Source organism: Ascaphus truei, chromosome 2 (genome assembly GCF_040206685.1).
Source record: "Ascaphus truei isolate aAscTru1 chromosome 2, aAscTru1.hap1, whole genome shotgun sequence".
NCBI classification, from domain to species: Eukaryota; Metazoa; Chordata; class Amphibia; order Anura; family Ascaphidae; genus Ascaphus; species Ascaphus truei.
This window is the reverse complement of record NC_134484.1, coordinates 67,331,079-67,352,625: the sequence shown is the minus strand read 5'-3', so window position 1 is coordinate 67,352,625 and position 21,547 is coordinate 67,331,079. Positions and strand designations below refer to the sequence as shown.

General features: G+C 40.0%; 1 protein-coding gene across 1 annotated transcript; it reads left to right on the top strand.

The window, feature by feature from the left end:
- The first annotated feature begins 10 nt into the window (after positions 1–10).
- On the top strand, positions 11–21,060 carry POP1 (POP1 ribonuclease P/MRP subunit). Its single transcript, XM_075582655.1, has 16 exons — positions 11–190; positions 1,726–1,869; positions 2,573–2,710; positions 2,844–3,019; positions 3,812–4,060; positions 5,128–5,215; positions 5,950–6,137; positions 7,078–7,331; positions 8,289–8,382; positions 11,259–11,370; positions 13,023–13,142; positions 13,751–13,866; positions 14,542–14,733; positions 17,472–17,626; positions 17,819–18,100; positions 19,618–21,060. The coding sequence occupies exons 2-16, from the start codon at positions 1,728–1,730 to the stop codon at positions 20,252–20,254; spliced, it is 2,943 nt and encodes a 980-aa protein (XP_075438770.1). The 5' UTR covers positions 11–190; positions 1,726–1,727; the 3' UTR covers positions 20,255–21,060.
- The last annotated feature ends 487 nt before the right edge of the window (positions 21,061–21,547 follow it).

The window sequence follows — 21,547 nt, the reverse complement described above, 5'->3', positions numbered from 1 at the left end:
TCGAGGCTTGGAACGCGCTGGGCGTCGCACACGTGTGGACCTGTGTGCTCTCCAGTGTCAGCAGCAGGCCAGCAGTAGTAGTGTGTGGTGTCTGGTGCTTCCTGGGTGCAGATATTTGGGAGGAAGCCGGGTGCTGACTGTAGTGTGTTTGGAGAGAAGGTGGCCAGGCTAAGCCAATGCTACAGATCAGGTAATGGAAGTATAGATTGCAATCACCTATGATTTATTTACCCTTTTGTTGCTAGGGGCCATTAGTACATTGCAAGCGTGTTGCTGGCGCCTGGTAAAAAAAATGGTGCATCGAGTAATAGTTGTCTAAAGCTGTAGAAACCTTTTTAATTGATTACATTGATCACACTACAATGAAATCGGGGTTCACACCTGTCAAAATATCATGAATGGGAGACCTGTACCACACCCTATGACAACCCACACTTCAAGTGTCCTATTAATATTTGGTTCTTAAAAGGTATTTATCATTACATTAATTTACCTTTTCATCTGTAAAATACAATGATAATGGTAAGTTGAGCAGATGCTGATATATCTGTTGAATCGATATGTGAACCCTGTCCCAGGGTATTGTGTTTAGTACAGTAGTATATTGCATGACTCTTCAAACTTGCTGTAATACGCTGTGAAATATGCCCTAGAAAATGAGTTAAACTGTGTTAGAATGTAGTACTTGCATGTACATCTTCAAACGTAAATCAAAATAGTAGAATTAACATTTTTAAATACTTTTTTTATCCTGATCACTTGGGGAAACAAGTGACACACCAGTGTTCTCAGTCAGTGATTTCAAAGCTTTAACAATGATACAGGTGGATAATTATATAAAACAAAAGTGCAGACAAAGATTGGATGATATTTACCCTGCCAGCCGGATAAATAGGGGACATACTCCGGCTTAATTAACTAGTAGAATAAATAAGACTTGTTTTGTCTAACCCAGTGATTCCCAACAGGGGGTTTGTCCTCAAAATATATACAGTATTGGGGTTCCAAGGCAGTATAGTGGATCTGTGGGCCGGAGGGCGGACTGCGCACTTAGTAAGGCTTGCAACTTGGCGTAGGTGGTATAGTTGTCAATTGCAGTAGAAGCTTCCAAAGTCGCTCCCCCACAATGCTTTGTGATCAAAGCAGCAAGGCATTGTAGTGTGTGAATCTGTAAGCTCCCGAAGTAATTAACAGCTATACCAATAGAGGTGCAGGTGAGGTGCAGTTTAGGCCCTTCTTAAGCATCTGTTTCCCCCATGATCTCAGGGTACTGTACTGCCTGAGATGGGTCAAACTGTTTTGTTAGCAGTAGGCAAGAACGTTTATTAGTTTGGGGGTTGTGGAACCAATATTTTTTTTGCAAGGTATGCACAATGTAACAAAAACATGTAACCACTGGTCTACCCATTGCCCTAACCAGCACTGGGTCCCAGTAATCTAGGAGAAAATAATTTCTGGTAAAATAAGGAAAAAGGTTTATAGAGCTGGCTGCCAAGTAAACGGACACTTTGATAAAGGGTCCCAAAGGAAATGTGGACTTAGATGTACCTTAGATAGTTATGTTTAACTGTAATCTTGAGCCTAATTTGTTAAACCCTTGTATTTGTAGAGACTATGCAGGTTGTGTTTTTTATTTTATTTTTTAGTATTAGAGTGGTGCCCTCTTTTGATTTTGGAAACTGTGGTGCAGGCTTAAACCTTGTACTACTTCCTTTTTTATCTTAGAAATGTCGACTGCAAAAGAAAAAAAGTATGCCAAGAGGATGCGAAATCAACCTGCCAACGTGAGTCTGTCCTCTGATTTGGGTGCTGATCAGAGTGGAAGATCCCATCGCAATGGTGGACGTGGAAACTTTCAGCCTCCCAGAGGTAAGAGAGAAACTAAAATCAACATGGGGCCTCCAAAATTCCACCGACACTCACTGGAGGATAAACATTATGACCTGCGTCAGTGCTTGTGACATGTATAGAGCTTTGAAGTGAAGCTTGTTGCATTAGCTAAAAATATCTCTGTAATGGAGATTAACCCCACCCCAAACATGGCGGATTTATTTGATGCATAAAGAAAACTAGACCAGTTAGGCGCACGTTTTGGTACATCTCATAAGAATTCACTGATTGTCTTCTAGAACCACTGCCTAAATCTCTCACTGGCGCAGAATTGGAGCGAAGCGCCTGGATATATTGATGCAGAATCCAAATGAGACCATTTGCACTTTTTTTTTTTTTGCGCAATTCTCCAGTTTTCCACCATTGTATATCCCAAACACTATTCTTTTATAGAATAGATACTTTTTACTAACCCTTTGTTCTGGAGTGTACCATAAAACGGGCTTGTTTGGGCAAGCTTCTACTTTCACTGGCCAATTGAAGTTTAATATTTTAAGCTTTTGAAAACATTTGTTTTTGAGTTCTTGAAAGTTTATATTTTTAACACAGGATGTTTTTGGGGCACACTTTTTTTTTGTACTTGATTACACAGGGGTCCCCACTTGTTGACCTCTTTATGGTTGAATAAAGTCCTGTGATTTTGCATCTTGTGCTTTCTCTGAATTTATCCACTCCTTGCTAGGTGGCCATTCTGGGCCTTCAGGACCACATCCGAGGCTCTCGCATCAATCTCCTGGTCCTCATTTCCAATCTAGAGGAGGTAGAGGTAGAGGAAGAGGAGGACACAGTGACGCGCCTCTAGTTCCCAAATACATAACTGGTAAGTGTATCCAATAGACTAAAATCAATACATTGTATTGCTTTGGGAATGACGCTTTTCAGATATGCACCTTTTTTCATATAAGGTGTTGATTTCTGATATATGCAAACTTACCTTGATTTTATTGTTCTAGCAACAATGTTTGCTCAGGCCCGCGCTGCTGAAATCAATGCAATGGTAAAAGCCGTCTCACAGAAATCGTCAAACTCCCTGGTGTTCCAGTCCTTACCCAGGCATATGCGCAGACGAGCCATGGGTCATGACATCAAGCGCTTACCCAGAAGACTTCGGGAGATTGCTAAAAAAGAGGTGCCGTGTTTTGTATTGGTTTGGATGCATTACTACTTTATATAGCATATATCCTACATGCATAATGTTGATCAATATCTATGGTGTAGGACTTTAATGTAATAACACATCTTGCAAGAAATAAACAGGACATGCACTCTTGAGAGTTAAAAGGTTAATGACTTATTTTTACTTATTTAATGGTCTGTTTGGGGCATTGATTGACAAAATGATGACTGAATTATTACTCCCATTTTGTGTGTGTGTGTGTGTGTATATATTTCTCCCCCCCCCCCTGCTTATTTTTTCTACAGTTTAAAGGCCTTTGGGGCTCCTCAATGAGCCAGTTCTTTTTATTAACTTTTGCGCCCTTGAGTATTTTTATTTCTGCTTTTGCAAAGAAATTACTTTTTACTCCATCATAGATTACATAATGTGTTTTTTTTTATTTTGTTTCAATCCCACTTTGCCTTCTCTTGTTTTAGACTTCATCATGATGAAAAACACACCGTATTTTGTAATCAAAGCATCTTTGTCTAACTCCTGCTACATTTTGACATTAAATGTTCATACATTTTTTTTTTTTTTGCACATTCATTTAACAAATAACCAATAATCAGATTAGTAAAGTTAATATTCCTATGAAGTAATGCATAAATCTCCCCGGCACGCAATATTTCAAACGCTTATAACGGCTGTAAAAACAGCAAAGGAAAAGAGATGAGACCAGAAAAATGTCGATTAGCGTATACTGCTGCTTTTTTTTAATTTTTTTTTAAATTTTTTTTTTTTAAAACCTTCTGCTTTTCTCAGATGGAAAAATCTGTGCACCAGAAAAAGGAGCAGTCAAAAAGCAAGTGTCGCAAAGCTCGGCGGCGCCATGGAAATCTTCAGCTGGAGTTTAACCGTAGGCAGAGGAAGAACATCTGGCTGGAAACCCACATATGGCACGCAAAGCGCTTTCACATGATGAAGAAGTGGGGCTACTGCCTTGCAGACAGACCTACGATGAAGAGTTACAGGGCTTGTTACCGAGCAATGACAAGCCAGTGCCTTCTGCAGGTATCCCCGTGCTATGTTCTGGAGGGCTTTAGGACAGGCTGTAGGGTCCCAAACCCTTGTTGACCCTTCAGCCTCGTGCAGAGTTCAAATAGTTTGCTGAGCCACATCAATAATATAGAAGCCCTAAACATAAAAGTAGACTTGGCATTAATGTTTTATATATCCTTTTCTTACAAACGTGCAAAACTGTTCTTATCGAACATAAACAAAGACTTGGACACCATGTCATAATGCTGCATGCATGTACAAAGTAACAAACTGCATTTCCACCATCCGAAATAACACACATTGCAAGCATCTCCAGAACTATATAGGAAAAATAATAATATATATATCTATATATCAACTGTAAGTATTTCTGTGTCCTAGACAGGTCTGCAACCCTGTCTTTCACCTTAATAAATAAAGTGTGTGTGTGTGTGTGTGTGTGTGTGTGTGTGTGTGTGTGTGTGTATGTATATATATATATATATATATATATATATATATATATATATATATTTTTTTTTTATTAAGGTGAAAGACAGGGTTGCAGACCTGTCTAAGACACGCAAATGAAGATACAGTAATATTTACAGTAGATATATATTATTATTATTATTATATTTTTTCCTGGTGTGAGGGGTGGGCAACTAAGCCTCTGGGTGTGGACTGTGGCTGAGCCCCTCCTGGGCCTCCAGTTGCATGTGAGGTGCCTGGGCCTCCAGTTGCATGTGAGGTGCCTGGGCCTCAATGGTGCTGCAGGGGGGGGGGTGGGTGCGCATCTGGGTTTGAGGTGCACCCGGATGATGCGACGATCTGAAGGAAAGCCACAATCTACATCCCTCTGAGCAATATGTTGCACACGAATCACTAATTTGGGGACCACTGGGCTATAGCCTAAAAGGAAGGGATGTTCATATAAATGTTTTGGACAATCTTTTGCTGATTAAAAAGAACATTGTTTTTGGTCTTGCATCATTCACTTTATCATTGTCTGCAGGAAACGTTTAATTGCATAATGTGCAATATTGCTGCTTCAGGGATTTCAATACTTTTCATTGCATGTTCCTTTTTTCTTTTTGTAGGATTTATCTTACCTCTGTTGTCTGGAGTTGATGGGCAAAGAAGAGGATCTCTTGAAGGTGCTGTCGAGGCTGACTAGCGTAGACACTGGTAATATGAATATAGTTCCACGTTTGGTTATCCGCGTCGAGATGTGTACGAGGATTATTTCAGTAGTATGAACAGATGTCCCTCGCATCCGACCTGTGCTAGTTTTGGAACTGATATGACTAGTGGGGAAAAAAATGTTTGGGTATGCCGTGATTATTGTAGTTTTTGTTTTATTTATGCTGCTAAAAAAATTTTGACGGTCGTTCTTGTTTACAGAACTGTAGAAAACTATTTGGGACATTTAAAAAAAGCATTAAAATACTTTAGTGGAAAGGGAATCATGATGTTTGCTTTATGTATTGGTGACACCACAATTACAAATTGGAGCAGTAGTTGAGATGTATTGCTCCTCACTCGAAGAACTGAATATATCGCAGTGCATATCAATATTGCACATTTATTGTATAATATTACTTCCCACTTCCCATTTTTTACTTGGAGAATGAATAATTGAAACAATAAATGATGCTTCATATTGCAGTCTGTCCACACTCCTTCCCAACTCGTACTGATATCCAGCTGAAGTGGACATGGCTTCCTTATTCACATGATTATAAACAGAAAATTTCCATAGTCTGACATGGGGACTTCAAATGTAATGCGCTGAGCATTCTTTCATTGCAGTGTCTGCGTGCGTGTTCTGCTGTTTGCATTTATATCTCCGTTTAGGACATTTCAGCTCAAAACATTATTCTGTTGGCTTAACATTTGTTTCTTGTTTTTTTATTCTTCAGGACCATCTTTTGCTGCTGCACCTCATCTGTCTGGGAAACGCCAAGGCTCTCTAGTCCTTTACAAGGCTGATAAATACCCAGAGGAAATGTTAGGTCCTGTTACCTTTATTTGGAAACCAAAATGCGTTCCTGTGTTACTGTCTGAAAATAGGCAACTGTGGGTTTGGACTCATCCAGCTCTGAAACAGGTACGAAACCAGTTTTCCTTTCTCGCATAGAATGCAATGCTCAATAGTCTCCTGTACTTTGTTTTTTTTTTAAGAACAGTTTTAAACAGCATAACATTTAGCACTGATTTTAAATAAATAATTATTACATGATTGAAGTAGGGGGTCTCCGGAGCTGAACTGTGTTAATTTCAGCTCTGGGGGCCCCCCTGCTTCCAGAAATACTTCCCTCTGTAGCGGTGCCAGTATGTGCAGCCAGGGAACACTTGTGCCTAACATATATAAGCGGAATTTAAATGCCCTGCGTCACACGGGCCAATAGTTAGCTGTGACCTCATCCGTTGCAGCTTCCTATTGGCCCGCATGACATGGACATTTAAACTCCACAGATACCGGCACCCGCTATGGAGGCAAGTATTTCAGAAAGCAGGGTGTCCCCAGAGCTGAAATTAACTTTTTTTTATTTTTAGCTCTTGAGACCCCCTGCTTAAATCCTGTAATACAAAAATTGCACAGTGCTACATGCTTTGCTGCCTTTAAACTTGCCTGTTTTATTACACCATTTCAAGTGCAACTATCCACTTTTTAAAAAAATGCATCATAAGATTAAAGAATAACTATTTTGCAACCAGTAAAATATTTGCTTTTGTAAAATTAATTTGATTAACAATTGGGGACAAATAAATGGTTGCCTGTCATCTCTTTATAAAAACCCACCCTTCTCTAAGTCAGAGGCAGTGCACCTGACTTTCATTTGAAGACTTGCTTTCCGTATGTATGTAAAGGTAAACCTCCAACTTCTAAAACCTGCATGGAAATAATTGTGTAGTAATGTCGTTCCCTTTTTTACATTGTTTGTGAAATCCCATTTTCTTTCACCTTTCCTAAAGGGAGATGTTTAATGTTACTTTATTGAAAGGCTGCTTGTAATGCAATACTAACCTTATTGATTCTGTGTTAGGATATATTGAAAGAACTACGGCATGTTTGTCTATGTGAAGAGACCCCAGACAACATCATTTGTAAGCCAGAGCCAGTTCCTGTCCCGCAGACGGACGAGCAAAAAGCCGTTCTAAAAAGTGTAGGCAAAAAGAGGAAGAAGCAAGATGGGGAAGGTGAGAGAACGGTACCCGTGAAAAAGATCATCGGCGATGGAACAAGGGATTCTATTGAACCGTATAGTTGGTTGTCGAAAGCTACTTCCATTACCATTAGGTATGTTCCACATTGTCTGATTTGCTGGATTCTACAAATACATCACAAATAGGTTGTACCCAAGAGAATAGAAAAGAAACACAAATACGTATGAAGTCACCAGGGTGCTACCAGAGTAAGGTAACACATCCTGTAGTCATTTGTAGACCTCTTCATAAGGAAATGGCCAATAAGTGGCCTTCATCAGTGATAAGTGGCATGAAGGCCACTTAATGATCGAAATGTTGACTATTATGTTTCAATAAATTGCTGGCAGCGTGCTGAATTGGAGGGACTGGAGACTCTGTGGTTTATAGATGATAACATCTGATATCCCAGGGTAAAGGGGTTCTAGGTGTGGGGGGGTTAATGGTCTCACTCTCAGGAGGGAGAGTGTGAGGAACGAATTAAGTACCCCAGAGGGATGATGTGTGGATGGAGGGCTCAACAAAAAGAAAGGAAGAGGTCTTACCATTCCCTGTTGCAATACGCTGCTCTCGCATGCTCTCTCCCCATGCTGCCTGAAGCTCCTCCCCCCTCCCTCTGAGTCCCCGTTCAGAAGCAGAAAACTGGGGGAACTCGGGGAAGAGACAGAGGGAGCACAGCAGCAGCTTCAAAGCTTCACATTTGACCACCGGCATCCCATAATATCGCGGTAACAGGTTATCTCGCATATCGGCACTCGGGGAGAATGTTTTCACGGTATTACTGAATACCGGTATAGCGACCAGCCCCAGCTGATCTCAGAGAGAGCTCCCCGCTAGTTCCCAAGATAGTTGTAGTATTTCTGTGTCAGTTTGTATCTATGAGCATAACAAACATTTGAGAACTGAAGGGTCCACAAAGGTCAGGGGAACACGGGTCTGCTCCGTTGGACCCACCCCGATTTTCAGGTTTAAAGAAGAAAAAATGTCGGGCGGGACTACCGCTTTAAACTTTGATCCGTTTGGTCATATGGATGACGTCTTTGCTTTCCAGGGACCTGACTATGGAACTTGTCAGGTATCGCTTGATCGGCCCTCTGTCCCACTGTGTTCTTACTGATGCCCTACGTGCTGCTCCTGTTCATAAAGTAAGTTTATGCAATTTTAAACATATAACAAATAATGTTAATATGTAAAAACATAACTAATGCCATTCTAAACACATACGTGTATCTATTAACAGAATATTTGCAACTTTTTTGTTAGTAACAACTCTTACAACTACAAACTCCTATCATTTTGGTGGTATTTAGAAGATTTGTTTAAAATTACATACCTGCTTGATGCAATTTAAAATAGTTGTGCATCCTTTTTATAAATAGCATTAGTAAATATGAATAGTTTAGATGTTTATAATTGCCATACTGTAAAAATATTATGTATTTGGTAATGAAACATCTATGCTGCGTCAAACATGTTCATGCAACTTTAACACTTCGAATTCTGCGTTAACATAAGTGGACTTTGTAGAATTTTTTAGGATCAATATTGTAACACAATTTTGACGGTTTCAACTAGTTTTTTGACGCGTACTGTTTTTACTATATAGCATTTACATCTGCGTTCTAGGCATCAGTACTGTTCTGCTTTTTAACACCTATTTAAACCTGACTCAAACACCTTTTTTGACACCTGTTGTACACATTCTCGATAAGTTTGTACATAGACGCACACATGATATACTTTTTTTTGTTTTGTTTGTTTTTTTGTTTTTTGTATTTTTTCTTGACAATTTGTACACTCCTAGTACATGGATCCCAACATGTCACAGCTTTGATTTGCAAGCCATTTTAATCGTGTTCTGACACCTGAGCCTATGAATTATCCGGGTAGTGATTGGCATTCTATATTACCACATCGGGGCTGGAATTTGTAGTTCAGTTAATGAATAAGCACAGCTGGGAGAAACGTGTATACAATACACAAGATGCACTGCTTTTGTTGGGGCCTCTTGCTTAATTTAGACAATGATGCAGTGATTTCAAAGAAGAGAATGCACAATGGTGCCTTGTGTTGAAAGGAATAAAAATCCCATGAATAATGTAAGTAGGACTGGGACTTTCGCAACTTCTCTCTCGTTATGGGTTATGTCTTTGACTGTTTTTTTTGGAGATGAGCAAAGCTGAAATTGGTGGCCAATAATGCACCTGCTTCATTCTGTTACAATAATACTATTACTGTCCAGTCTGTATACTTGAACCGTGTGGAATAAAACGGAACCAAAGTCATTATTTTACCAATTTCATTTCTTCATGTTTTTGGATGTCTGATATATTTGCACATAATTTCCCCAGACATTTTGTTGGGGGAAGCAAAAAAAAAAAAAGTAATCACTTTTTTTCTGTGCATCAGATATGTTTTCCTAATGGGAATTAACCTGAAGTATCTGCCTAGATGGCAGAGGCACATGGCCATGGAAGGGGGTATGTAACGCCATGATAACCTTCTTAAATATCCAAGAGGGTTTATATTAACCAATTCCATGTCTCTTGAAACAAAATGATGAATTAGACAAATGATGAGTAAGAGTCCAGGTACATTATGTGCCAAGTTAAGGGAAACCCTGGTTTTATCTGCTAAATTAAAGGGGATAATTGGAATCCGGTGTTTAAATAATTAGGTAGATCTTCTTCAGGAGTGAGTTTGGGAGGCCCCACCCTATATAAAGATCAGAACCGTTAAGTTTGGTCTTCACCATACAGGTGTGTGGAAACAAGTCGTGCTACTAACCAGACATTTCTGAGGACCTTGGAAAAGCCGTTATTGATGCTCATCAGTCTAGAAAGGGTTACATCACCATTTCTAAGGATTTGGGGCTCCACCAATCCACTGTTGGTCTACAAATGGAGAAAGTTCAAGACCACAGTCACTCTACCCAGGAGCAGACACCCTACCAAAATGTATCCAAGAACAACCGACAAATCATCCAGGAAGTAACAAAGAACCCCCCCAGTGTAATATCCAAGGATCTGCAGGCCACTCTCGCCTTGGCTAATGTGAGTGCTCATGATTCCACTATCAGAAAAAGACTTGACACAAATGGCGCTCATTGAGGATAGCCAGGAGCAAACCACTGCTCTCTAAAAAGAACATTGCAGCCTGTCTGAAGTTCACCAAAGAGCATATAGATGATCCACAGGACTTCTGGAACAATGTTCTCTGTACAGACGTGTCAAAGGTAGAACTTTTTTTTTTTTTCCCCGCAATGTGAAACGTTGTGTTTGGCAAAAAATGAACACTGCGTTCGAACAGAAGAACCTTATCCCAACCGTCAAGCATGGTGGTGGGATGGTTTTGGGGGCTGCTTTGCTGCCTCAGGACCTGGGCGGCTTGCCATCATTGACACAACCATTAATTCTGCATTGTATCAGAAGATTCTAGAGGAGAATGTTAGGCCATCTGTCTGTGAGCTGAACCGAAAGTTGGTCATGCAGCAAGACAATGATCCTAAACATTCTGCAGGAGAATAAACTATGGGTCTTCGAATTGCCTATTCTTAGTCCTGACCTAAACTGCCATTGAAATGTTGTGGCCGGACCTGCCGTGGGCTGTCCACGTAAGGAAGTCCTCAAATGTCACGGAGTTGAAACAGTTCTGTAGGGAGGAATGGGCCAAAATTCCTCAAAACTGATATGAGACTGACCAGCAGTTACAGGAAACGCTTAGTTGAAGTCATTGTCGCTCAAGGGGGCGCCACCAGGTACTGAATCTAAAGGGTCACATACTTTTTCACACAAGGATATTGAATGTTGAATCCTTTTTGTTGATAAATAAATGTTGACAAAGTATCCATGGTTTTTGTGTCATTTGTTCAGGTTATATTTATCTATTAGGGCTTTAGATTAAGATCTAATAACATCTTATGTTTGAAATATGTGAACATATCCTAAGTTGTTCAGACTTTTTCTCGTCACTGTATATCTTGAACCTGCGAAAGTGATGTGCATTCTTTTTTTTTTCTCAGGGAATGGAACATGCTGATGCAGGACCTCACAGCTGGTGGACTGAGTATTGTGGAAACCCGGACAATATCAGTCTTCATGATCGTCAAGAATCCATGTTTAAGTTGCTGCAAGGTACAGACGAAGTGGCCTTACCATACATTTATACCACATTGTAGTTTTTAAAAGCTTTTTCAGCACCATGCCTTCAGCTGCAAGACTATTGGCAAACCGCATCATAGCATTGCAGTGTCACACTTTGCTATTGATATTTTAATTTATATATGCTGGGGTTGACAAATGCGGTCGCCACGGGCGACTGCATTTTGGCCGCTGTCGACTGCTTACCTGCGGCGGCGACTCCCGGTCTTCTCCGTCTTCTGCAAATTCAACTCTTTCCCCTGCAGCTCCAGTTCAAATATCCGCGCGGCAGAAAATGTTGCCGTGACATCACGCAGAGCCACGTTACCTGACGCCGCATGATGTCATCGCGTCCTGTTGCCATGGCACCGTGGCGTCATTTGACGTGGCCATTTTAACTGGAGCTGCAGGGGGAAACTTTTGAATTTGCAGGGGAGAAGACAGAGCCACACTACGCCGCCGGACCCTGCCGCAGGTAAGTGTTGTGTGGGGGGGGTGAGGGAGTGTTTTTTTGGGGGGGGCGGGGCCGATGGGGGTTTTGCCCAGTTTGTCAGGCCTCTTGTGAGGGGGGCAGGCCTGAGTTAGTAGGTTTAAAATGTCACCTGCTTAGAAATACTAATTGAACCCTAAAAAATATATCGTCTGCAATTAATCTCTGAAATTAAAATAAAATATTTAATGATAAAAAGGAAATACATTAAAAGGAAAAAATACATATTTAAAATATATATATATATTTGAATAAACCTGTAAACTTAGTTACATAGTAGATGAGGTTGAAAAATGTTCAACCGATGGCATATTTATATGACAGATACTTTATACTATATTCGTACTTGCAGTATATTGATCCAGTGGAAGGCAAACAAAAACCCAAGTGAAATATCATCTTATAAGGGGAACAATAAATTCCTTTCTGACTCCAAGAATTGGCAATCAGATTACTCCCTGGATCAACATCCTTCTCATGTTTACTTATTTGGTATATCCCATTATATCTTTTTTTTTCCTTTCTAAAAAGATGTCCCAACTTTTTATTTATTTTTAAACAAATCTATTGTATCTGCCTTTAGTCTCCATGGGTAATGAATTCCACATTTTAACTGCCCTTACTGTAAAGATCCCTTTCGTTTTGTTACTGGTGATTCTCTCTTCCTCCAACCTTAAGGGATGACCCTGTGTCCTTTGTACTGCCCTTGGTATTAATAGGTTTGTGGTGTGTGGGTTTAAAAAAAAAAAAAATTCTTTATATTTATTTATATGCTCCTTGTACTATCCCTGTATATAGTTATCATATCCCCTCTTAAACGCCTCTTTTCCAATGTAAACAAATCTGATTTAGCTAGCCGTCCTCATAAATTAGATTATTCATCCCCTTTTTTCATTTGGTGCCCAAAATTGTATTCCATATTCGAGGTGTCGTCTTACTAATACTTTATAAAGGGACATAATTATGTTTACTTCCCTTACATCCATTACCCGTTTAATGCAAGATAAGGTCTTGTTTGCCTCTGCAGCTAAACTATTAATCCCATGTATATACAAATTTTAGTGGAGACAGCCATAATATAATAATTTAAATATAGTGTCTGCTTTAATGTTTGGCGTATTATGTTTCATTTTATTTTTGCCCCCTATGTGCCCAGGAATAGGATCTCCAGGAGAAATTCCGCCTGGTACCATTTTGGGCCTCACCGTGGGAGATCCAAGGCTGACCTTGCCCAAGAAGAAGACCAAGTCTGTGCCGAATCTAGAAAACTATGATGGTAAGCATCTGAAGTCAACTTGCATAGATACACATACAGTAGACTGGACATTCAGTGTTACTGTTAGCTGTGGGTGTCACTCTTAGTTATAGTATACAGACTCGGTGAAGGAGCATGTTCCTGATTCTGGCCTTGTGCTCGGAGGGAGCCTCTGTCTTGCCATACAGATGATCCAGGTTCAAATCCTGGCAAGGCCAACCAGGGGTCCAACATTTTAGCATTGTGTTATCAACTTTATCATCCTCTTCCTCTTTTCAAAGTCCTGTTGTTTTATATTTATGTTTTGGTGGTGATCAGGATTTGAATGTAACATTTGTTGCGTAAGATTTCCATTCCAAGATGCAGCCTCGCTCGGGCTCACAAGTGATTTCTATGACCATTTCTTTTCCTCCATGGATCAGGTATGATATAGGGATAGCGCACTGGTAAGTACTCTGATCTTAACATCTTTTTCAGCCTTTCTGAAAGGGAAGGGGTTAAAAATGTTTCCATATCACCTCGGCGTAATATCTTCATTTTCTATAGATGCCGAGAGGACTTTAGTGAGCTCGGCTGATTTGGTGCTCACTGACGGATGAGCGGTTTCTGCTCTTCCTTTGCTTCCATAGATAGAGAGAAAGTTAAGTCCATTACCTTGGAAGGTGTCCCTGTGGAATGTGCTCAGAGTGTGATTTGGTCTTCTGATATCCGCTCAAATGTAACAGGAAACAAAACCTCGGAGCAGGTAAATGCAGCAGCTCATTAAGTATTTTAATAGCGACCTCCTGGAAATGTCAGGCTTGTGGCTCTGGTTCAAATCCCAGTGTTCTACAAGCTGCCTTATTTCCCCGGGCCTCAAGCACTAAACTGGAATATAAGCAACGATTTATTGTGCCTATAATGTCTACCTACTGTATACTACACGCACAATCCCAGCAAGCTCAAAACCCAAACACACTACACTGTATATATGTGTCCAAAAGGAGTGTTGCTGGTTTAGTGACCTGATGTATACAACAAAAGACAAAGCCCCAATGATGCATTCAATCTGACAAATAATACAGTTAAGAAAAACACACAGTATTTATCAGTAAGGGTCATTTAGTTAAATTCTTTGATCAGAGCATTATAAGCCTACAACCACATTGCTGGGAGGTCAGTGACCTTTTCAGAAGTTCCTACACTACCTGTAAACGTTCCTTTCATTTCTCTAATGGAAGAAGAAATGCCCCAATTTTAAACTGGTCATTCACAAGTATATGACAGGACTAGCAACTAAAAATGGGCTGGGTGAGTTTAAAACCAAGGGGCAGGGGTCACAGACCTCCCTGCAATTGTTTCCACTTGACATTTAGAAACACATCTATCTCCTATGTCAGCGTTGAATACAAATAAACCACTACTCCTTTATTTGTTGCAGGAAATAAACATTCTTAGGAGTGAGCTGCTTGTACCCGGCTCACAGCTCGATCTGGGTAGCAATGAATCCAAGATTCCTGTTCTGCTAATCCAGCAGCCTGGGAAAGTGACTGGCATGGAGCGCCCGGGGTGGGGTAGCGGCTGGGATGTCTGCCTACCCAAAGGGTGGGGCATGGCCTTCTGGATTCCTCTTGTAAGTTTGCTAATCGGCCTTGTCCCTTGAGTTTAGCCATGAGATCTTTCTCATCTTTCACTTAACCCCCCCCACCCCCCCACACACACATCTCTATATCGGATCCAGTACTTTTTGGCTGATCTGTACGTAGTGCAATTGAAGTCATTTTGAGAAAACAGTCTGTATAGTGCAATGTGCTAGCACTACCTCTGTAGTCCTCAATATTATGGCATCTGTCCTATCTTGCCCCATTGCATTATTACTCACCGTCTGAATTACTTCAGGATCATTTATTCTGATGCAATTGCAGCTATACTTATTTTCCTTGTGTAGTTCTACCTCATTGTATGTACCTGCTAATGAGAAAATTATATTGCTTTGGCTGTCTACATGTTGTACTGTTTCTGCTGTAATAGTGATAAAGTGAAAACAGGTGCAAACAGATAAAGGGTGATCACTGAAAATAAAGTGAAAAAATATATCTCTTATAATAAGTGGAACATAAAAATAAAGTGTATACAATTTCACCCCCTGCTCAGACCCACTGGGAGGGGTAGTCTTCACTCGTCCTCAATGGTAACAGTAGTAGACACGAAATCCAGGGGGAGCATAGGGAAGAAACACAAAATAAAAAACAGATCTAAGTGCAGTAGAATTTCAATGGGAAAGATGCGTTTCCAAAATCTTGGCTCTTAAGAAATAACTACTTACAAGATGTAAGAGTCAAAACAGCAGGGTTGACAATCAGTCAATGGTGGGTGTGTAGTGTAGTGTTCGTCAGGGTGGTTCAGGTACTCAGGAAGGTAAGTCCCAGATGTAAGAGAGAGAACAAACTTGCATAGCGCAGATCAACCAAGGTATAAAAATAGTTTATCTAAGTAAATAATGCACTCACAATATAAAGGATAAAATCGGGCATGTCACACTTAATAAGTATGAGAGGATATCAACAGCCAGCTGGCTCACCATCCCGCAACTCTCCGCACTCATCCGTCTCTCCCCAACTGCGTCACAGCTCGGCGTCTGACGTCGGATCCGGTTTCGTCTGTTGGTGGGGGCTGGACCTTCAGTGTCTCCTCTCCAGACTGCTCCGCAAGAGACTCCCACTCAACGCGTTTCGCTACGTAATCACGTCTGCTTTATCGACGTGAATACGTAGCGAAACGCGTTGAGTGGGAGTCTCTTGCGGAGCAGTCTGGAGAGGAGACACTGAAGGTCCAGCCCCCACCAACAGACGAAACCGGGTCAGACGCCGAGCCGTGACGCAGTTGGGCAGAGACGGATGAGTGCGGAGAGTTGCGGGATGGTGAGCCAGCTGGCTGTTGATATCCTCTCATATACTTATTAAGTGTGACATGCCCGATTTTATCCTTTATATTGTGAGTGCATTATTTACTTAGATAAACTATTTTTATACCTTGGTTGATCTGCGCTATGCAAGTTTGTTCTCTCTCTTACATCTGGGACTTACCTTCCTGAGTACCTGAACCACCCTGACGATTACTACACTACACACCCACCATTGACTGATTGTCAACCCTGCTGTTTTGACTCTTACATCTTGTAAGTAGTTATTTCTTAAGAGCCAAGATTTTGGAAACGCATCTTTCCCATTGAAATTCTACTGCACTTAGATCTGTTTTTTATTTTGTGTTTCTTCCCTATGCTCCCCCTGGATTTCGTGTCTACTACTGTTTCTGCTGGAGACATTTTCTTCCGATATCTGGTTGAAGGAAGGGTTCATCTATATATGTATATGTTAAGTTATGGTGAGTAAAAAAAGTGACAAAAACCCTCCACCGCAAAGCATATAACCCTGGCTGTGCTTAAAGCTGTGACCATGCAGCAAGCTTAAGCCTATGGGGAACCATGTTTTAAAATGGTTTGGAAGCAAAAAGTGGCATTGTGTGCTCATTTGCATGTCATTTCCCAGAATCCCTTGCTGCAGTGGAAGTGCTGTGTGCTGGGTGATAATGGTGAAAGGTGGGGCTGCAGACCTGCCTAAGACATGCAAATGAATATACAGTAATATATGTATGTATGTATATATATATGTATATATATGTATATATATGTATATATGTATATATATGTATATATATGTATATGTTCGACAAACCTATACATTTGCTCGCCCCGGGCGAGTGGATTTAACCCCCGGGCGAGTAAATATTGGCCCAAGCAGCACACGTTTGGTACTAGGTGGCGAGTAGATTTTTTTTGTGTGGCGAGTAGATTTTTTGGTGATTTGTCAACCAATATATATATATATATATATATATATATATATATATATATATATATATATATATATATATATATATATTCTCATTCTTACATTTGTTTACAATTAATATCCTTTTGTAAGGGTGATGGTTTTGAAAGGGATGACCTTTACAGGAATACTTCACATTTGGTAATTTATATAGATAATTAATCATTAGTTTGATCGTTTGGGATACATAAGTCTACCCTAAATACAAAAGAATGCCAAAGATCAAATCGGCTCTAAGGTTTTACTGCAGATGGGAAATGGGCAGATCAGGTGGGCCAAGTGGTTACAATTGTAGCTGTAAAATGCAGCCTGGTATGTTTGACCGCTTCATCATTTAATGTAGTGAATATGTTGACATCAATTGGTGGTGTTTCGTTTTTATTATGATGTCTAATTATGGCTGCAAACCCAATATTGGATTGATTGCAATGGCTAACATCACCATTAAGAATAAATCTCTACACCAATGGTCAACGTGCAGATCTATCGAGGCGTTCGAGTTGGTGCTTTACGACAAGGTTTGCAGCATTCGCAGTATATGGGAGCACCTTATGTACCCAGTGATTTCCCGGACTGCCCAGCTGGGGTTCTGTCTGCAAAAGAGAGGGAGAAGAGTCTGCTTGATGTATACAAGAGGTAAATCCTGTATTGATGCAGTTCTGCCCACGTGGTGCAAAATAAAATCTTCCTAAAAATGTTATTGCATATTTAATAAAGGCGATATTGCACTTAAATGTTTTATATTACGTGTCTCTAAAACAAAAATGTCTTGTGTTTTTATATTAAGAAAGTACATATATTTTAAATATATTTATTTTTCTCTGTTAGACGTCCACCGGCAAAAAGGACAAACTTTATAAAGCACGGCATTCTTGCCCCTTTCCTATGTCCTTGGGGGCAACTAACAAGGGAATGGGAGATCCGGACCAGAGTGGGGACTGAATTGCCTGTATTTAAGGAGGTTGAACCTGAGGGAACACATTCTGACGCTCCCACCATGGTGCAGGACGGGTCCCCGGGAGATGTGAACATGGAGACTACTTCACCAGTCACCACAGAAAAAATCCAGGAGGTGGCGACACAGGCTGGAACTTGTTTCTCTGTATTGAGGTATGAAGGTTTGTTTCTGTATGAATAATATATATCTATATCTCTCAGCGCAAATAAATGTACACTTATGAGTGCACTCACGTGTGTATATAAACACAAATGCAATACTGTGTCCGTCCAGTCGTTAACACACTGCTATACCGTAATTAAACTTATACATTTACAATTCAGATACTATAAATCATATGTGACAAACCTAGTGTATAAACCATAAATAGTCCCATTATGTGAACAATGTATATATGACAAGTACCAACAGGATTTTCCCAGGGAAAATGAATAATCTCAGGAGTCAAAGCAGCTTCTAATAGGGACCAACCAGAGCGAGGAAAAAAATGTTTATTTTTATAAAGCTGCGCATGCTCTGTAAATAATGCACTTATTTGAATGCAGGAAAATAAAAAAGGTGTATGTGTGTAATGTACATACACACCTTATTAATTAATAGAAACACACTTGTATACAGAGCTAGCAACAAAGTAATTTAAATCCCAGATAACAGTCACTGGATTAGACCATGTCTTGTATCAATTTGAGTAGGAATCCTTTTGATTTTTGAGTCCAGGGAACAAACCGCATCCACTGTGGCCTCTTTCCCAAGTTCCACAGTTGGGGTTCACTGTCTGTAAGCCGCTGAGGCAGAACCCCAGTGCATTAAGTGAATAAGCGACGCTTGTTGAGCATTTACTCGCAGAATATATGCAATGTCTCTTTCCTAATGTAATCACTTTGTGTCCCAAATAAAGATTTCATCACCAGTTGTTAGCTTGTCGCAAAATGTTTGATATCGCAAGGTGGAAATAGGTTAGTTTGTTCAGTGTCTCTATCCTAGTTTAACTTCTTATATCCCAAATAGCACTTTAAACACTAGTTGTTAACTTGTAATGTTTGATAATCAGTAGTTGGTGAAAAACAAAATTGAAAGCACCCAAAATTGTTGCTATTAGCGTGTTTAGATTTAAGGCAGGCATTTAAAGCTGCAGTTCAAGCAATATCCTACATGTGTTTTAAAAAAAAAAAAAAAAAAAAAAATTTTTATCCATTCTGTACTATGAATACTTGAAGCATTTAAAAAAAAAAAAAAACCCATTTAAAGACCTTTTTAATGTATTATAATGTAACAAGCATTTTTTTTTTTTTTGTTCCTATAGCAAACCAGTTACAAAGTCACATCCCCTTCCGAAACAGGCTCTGGCACACCCCTTTTTGAGCCCTGTCCCATTTCTAGCAGTGAACCAATTACATCTAGTGACTGCCTGGTCACATGATCTTCCACACAGAAGCAATTTTTAGTGAACCCCCAAGCCGAATCTTCACCGATCGGCAACTTAGCTAACGACTTGTCGGTGTGCAGATTGTATTGATGCATCTATTGAATGGGGGGGAGGAATAAAAATTTTTTAAACGGCAGCTTAAACTGCAGTTTTAAACTGTTAAAATTATTTTCAAAATGTTTTCTGGTTGGCTATGTGGGATTGCACTTATTAAAATTTTTTTTTTTTCTTTGAATCATTTAGGAGCAAAAAAGCCATGAAGCAGCTTTCTGCCTGTTATCTCCCTTCCCGAGGGGGTCAGAGAGCCTGCCAGTCAAAACCAGCAACGAAAGAAGTGACTGATGCGCTGAGGCCAGTTCTGAACCGTTTCCCGCGATCATTGGTGTGGGTGAGACTGTCCATGTTGACGAAGGGCAGTCCAGAACTCCACGCTCTGATCTGCATTCCATCTGAGCAGGATCTGCTGCAGCTGAGCAAAGAGAAGGCCTTCCCTGGTCCTCCGGAACCCAAACACTGTGACACGCTGAAGAAGAAAGTGCTGAAACTGAAGAAAGACAAGAAAAAAGAAAAAGCGAAAAAAAAGACAGAGCCTGAGGTAACCGAGCCAAATGAAGGTGTCACCCAAGCAGATGACCTGACCCTTGGACTGTGGCCAAACCCTCTGCCTGAGGTCACGACGCACTGTAGTAGAGTTGTCCTTGGATATGTTACTCAGGGGGACTTCTCAATGGCTGCAGGTTATGGTGAAGGGCTGGGATTTGTTAGTTTAACAGGCCTATTGCACATGTTATCCTGTCAGTCAGACAAGAAAGGGGTTGTATTAATTAGAAACCCAGCCTCTTTACAATACAGATTTGCCAAGCTAACCATTGACACATGAGTGACCATTTAATCAAACCTCAGCCTTCTGCTATCAAAGCGGGAACAAATGCTGTGCACTGACTGGTGCCAAGTATGCCTGTCCTAGCTACCGTAACTGTATTCCAAATGCACATTATTAGTTCTGTCCTCCAATTTAAAAAAAAAAATCCAAAGTTTTTTTTTTGTTTTTTTTGTTAAACTGTTTCCAGTTTTTGCTCCAAGACTTTCTCCAACAGTATGTTCTTGTACACTCCCATGTAATGCAAATGGAAATCTTTTGAAGCTGTTTGAGTTACTATGCTCTAAATTATAAAACAATTAAGAACAAAGAAGTCTTCCAGTTCCGCTAATAACCTCACATATCGACTTCCAAATCAGGCTCTCGACCAAGGGAGCTGCTTTTTGCTGTAACATTTTCAAAACATCTGAGAAATTTGGCAAACTTGTTTTTGTAAATGAAGAACATACACTTAATCAGAATACCAAGAACTGCTCGTTTTTAAACCTCAATGCAAAGGGAACACGGTATTTGCATACATTGGTTTCCACAGACTGTTAAATCTCACTGCAATAGCAATAAATCAGAGGATCTATGAAACCAAAGAATAAAATGTTTCTTTTATACATATCGACTTACATTTCCATGGTTATGCAAGTTAAGCATCCTGTGCATTGTTCCATTTGAAAAATTTGCCCACCACAATTGTTCCCATAAGTTCTCGCCCCCTCCCCTGCAAGAGAAAATCCAAGCACCCAAAGATCTCTTGAGTAGCTCTTTCTGGTGGTTCAGTAGAACAATCCAACGTAAATAAAATTGGCATTCTACCTGTGGTGCTTCTTTGAAATGATGGACTGCTCATGGGGAAAATTACTACAATGTAATCATTTTTCATAAAAGGGATGAAAATTACAAGTCTTCAGAGAAGTTACATAAGCATCAGAATCTAAAATGTATTGTGTTTAAATTCGTGTTGCGTTTTTTTGGGGGGGGATATTTAGCTATTTTCTGTATCGGAAAAAGTTTTGCATTACACTTGCAGTGCTGATTAATGCAGATTGGTACAAGTTTAGCCCTAAAAAATCAATCATCCAGAAAAATGGTTCATTCAGTAATTGCCACAGAATATTCATATGATGCCTTTAAGTCTTGATTAGGTAGTTTTTTTTTAATTTATTTTTATTTTACTATATAAGGTCATGTACTTGTTTATAGTAACAAACATTTTGCATTACAGCCAGTCTTAAAATGAGTTCTTTCCATCAGATTTAAATGTTTTTTTGTAAGTGTGTACCAAACCTCTCCTGAAATGCA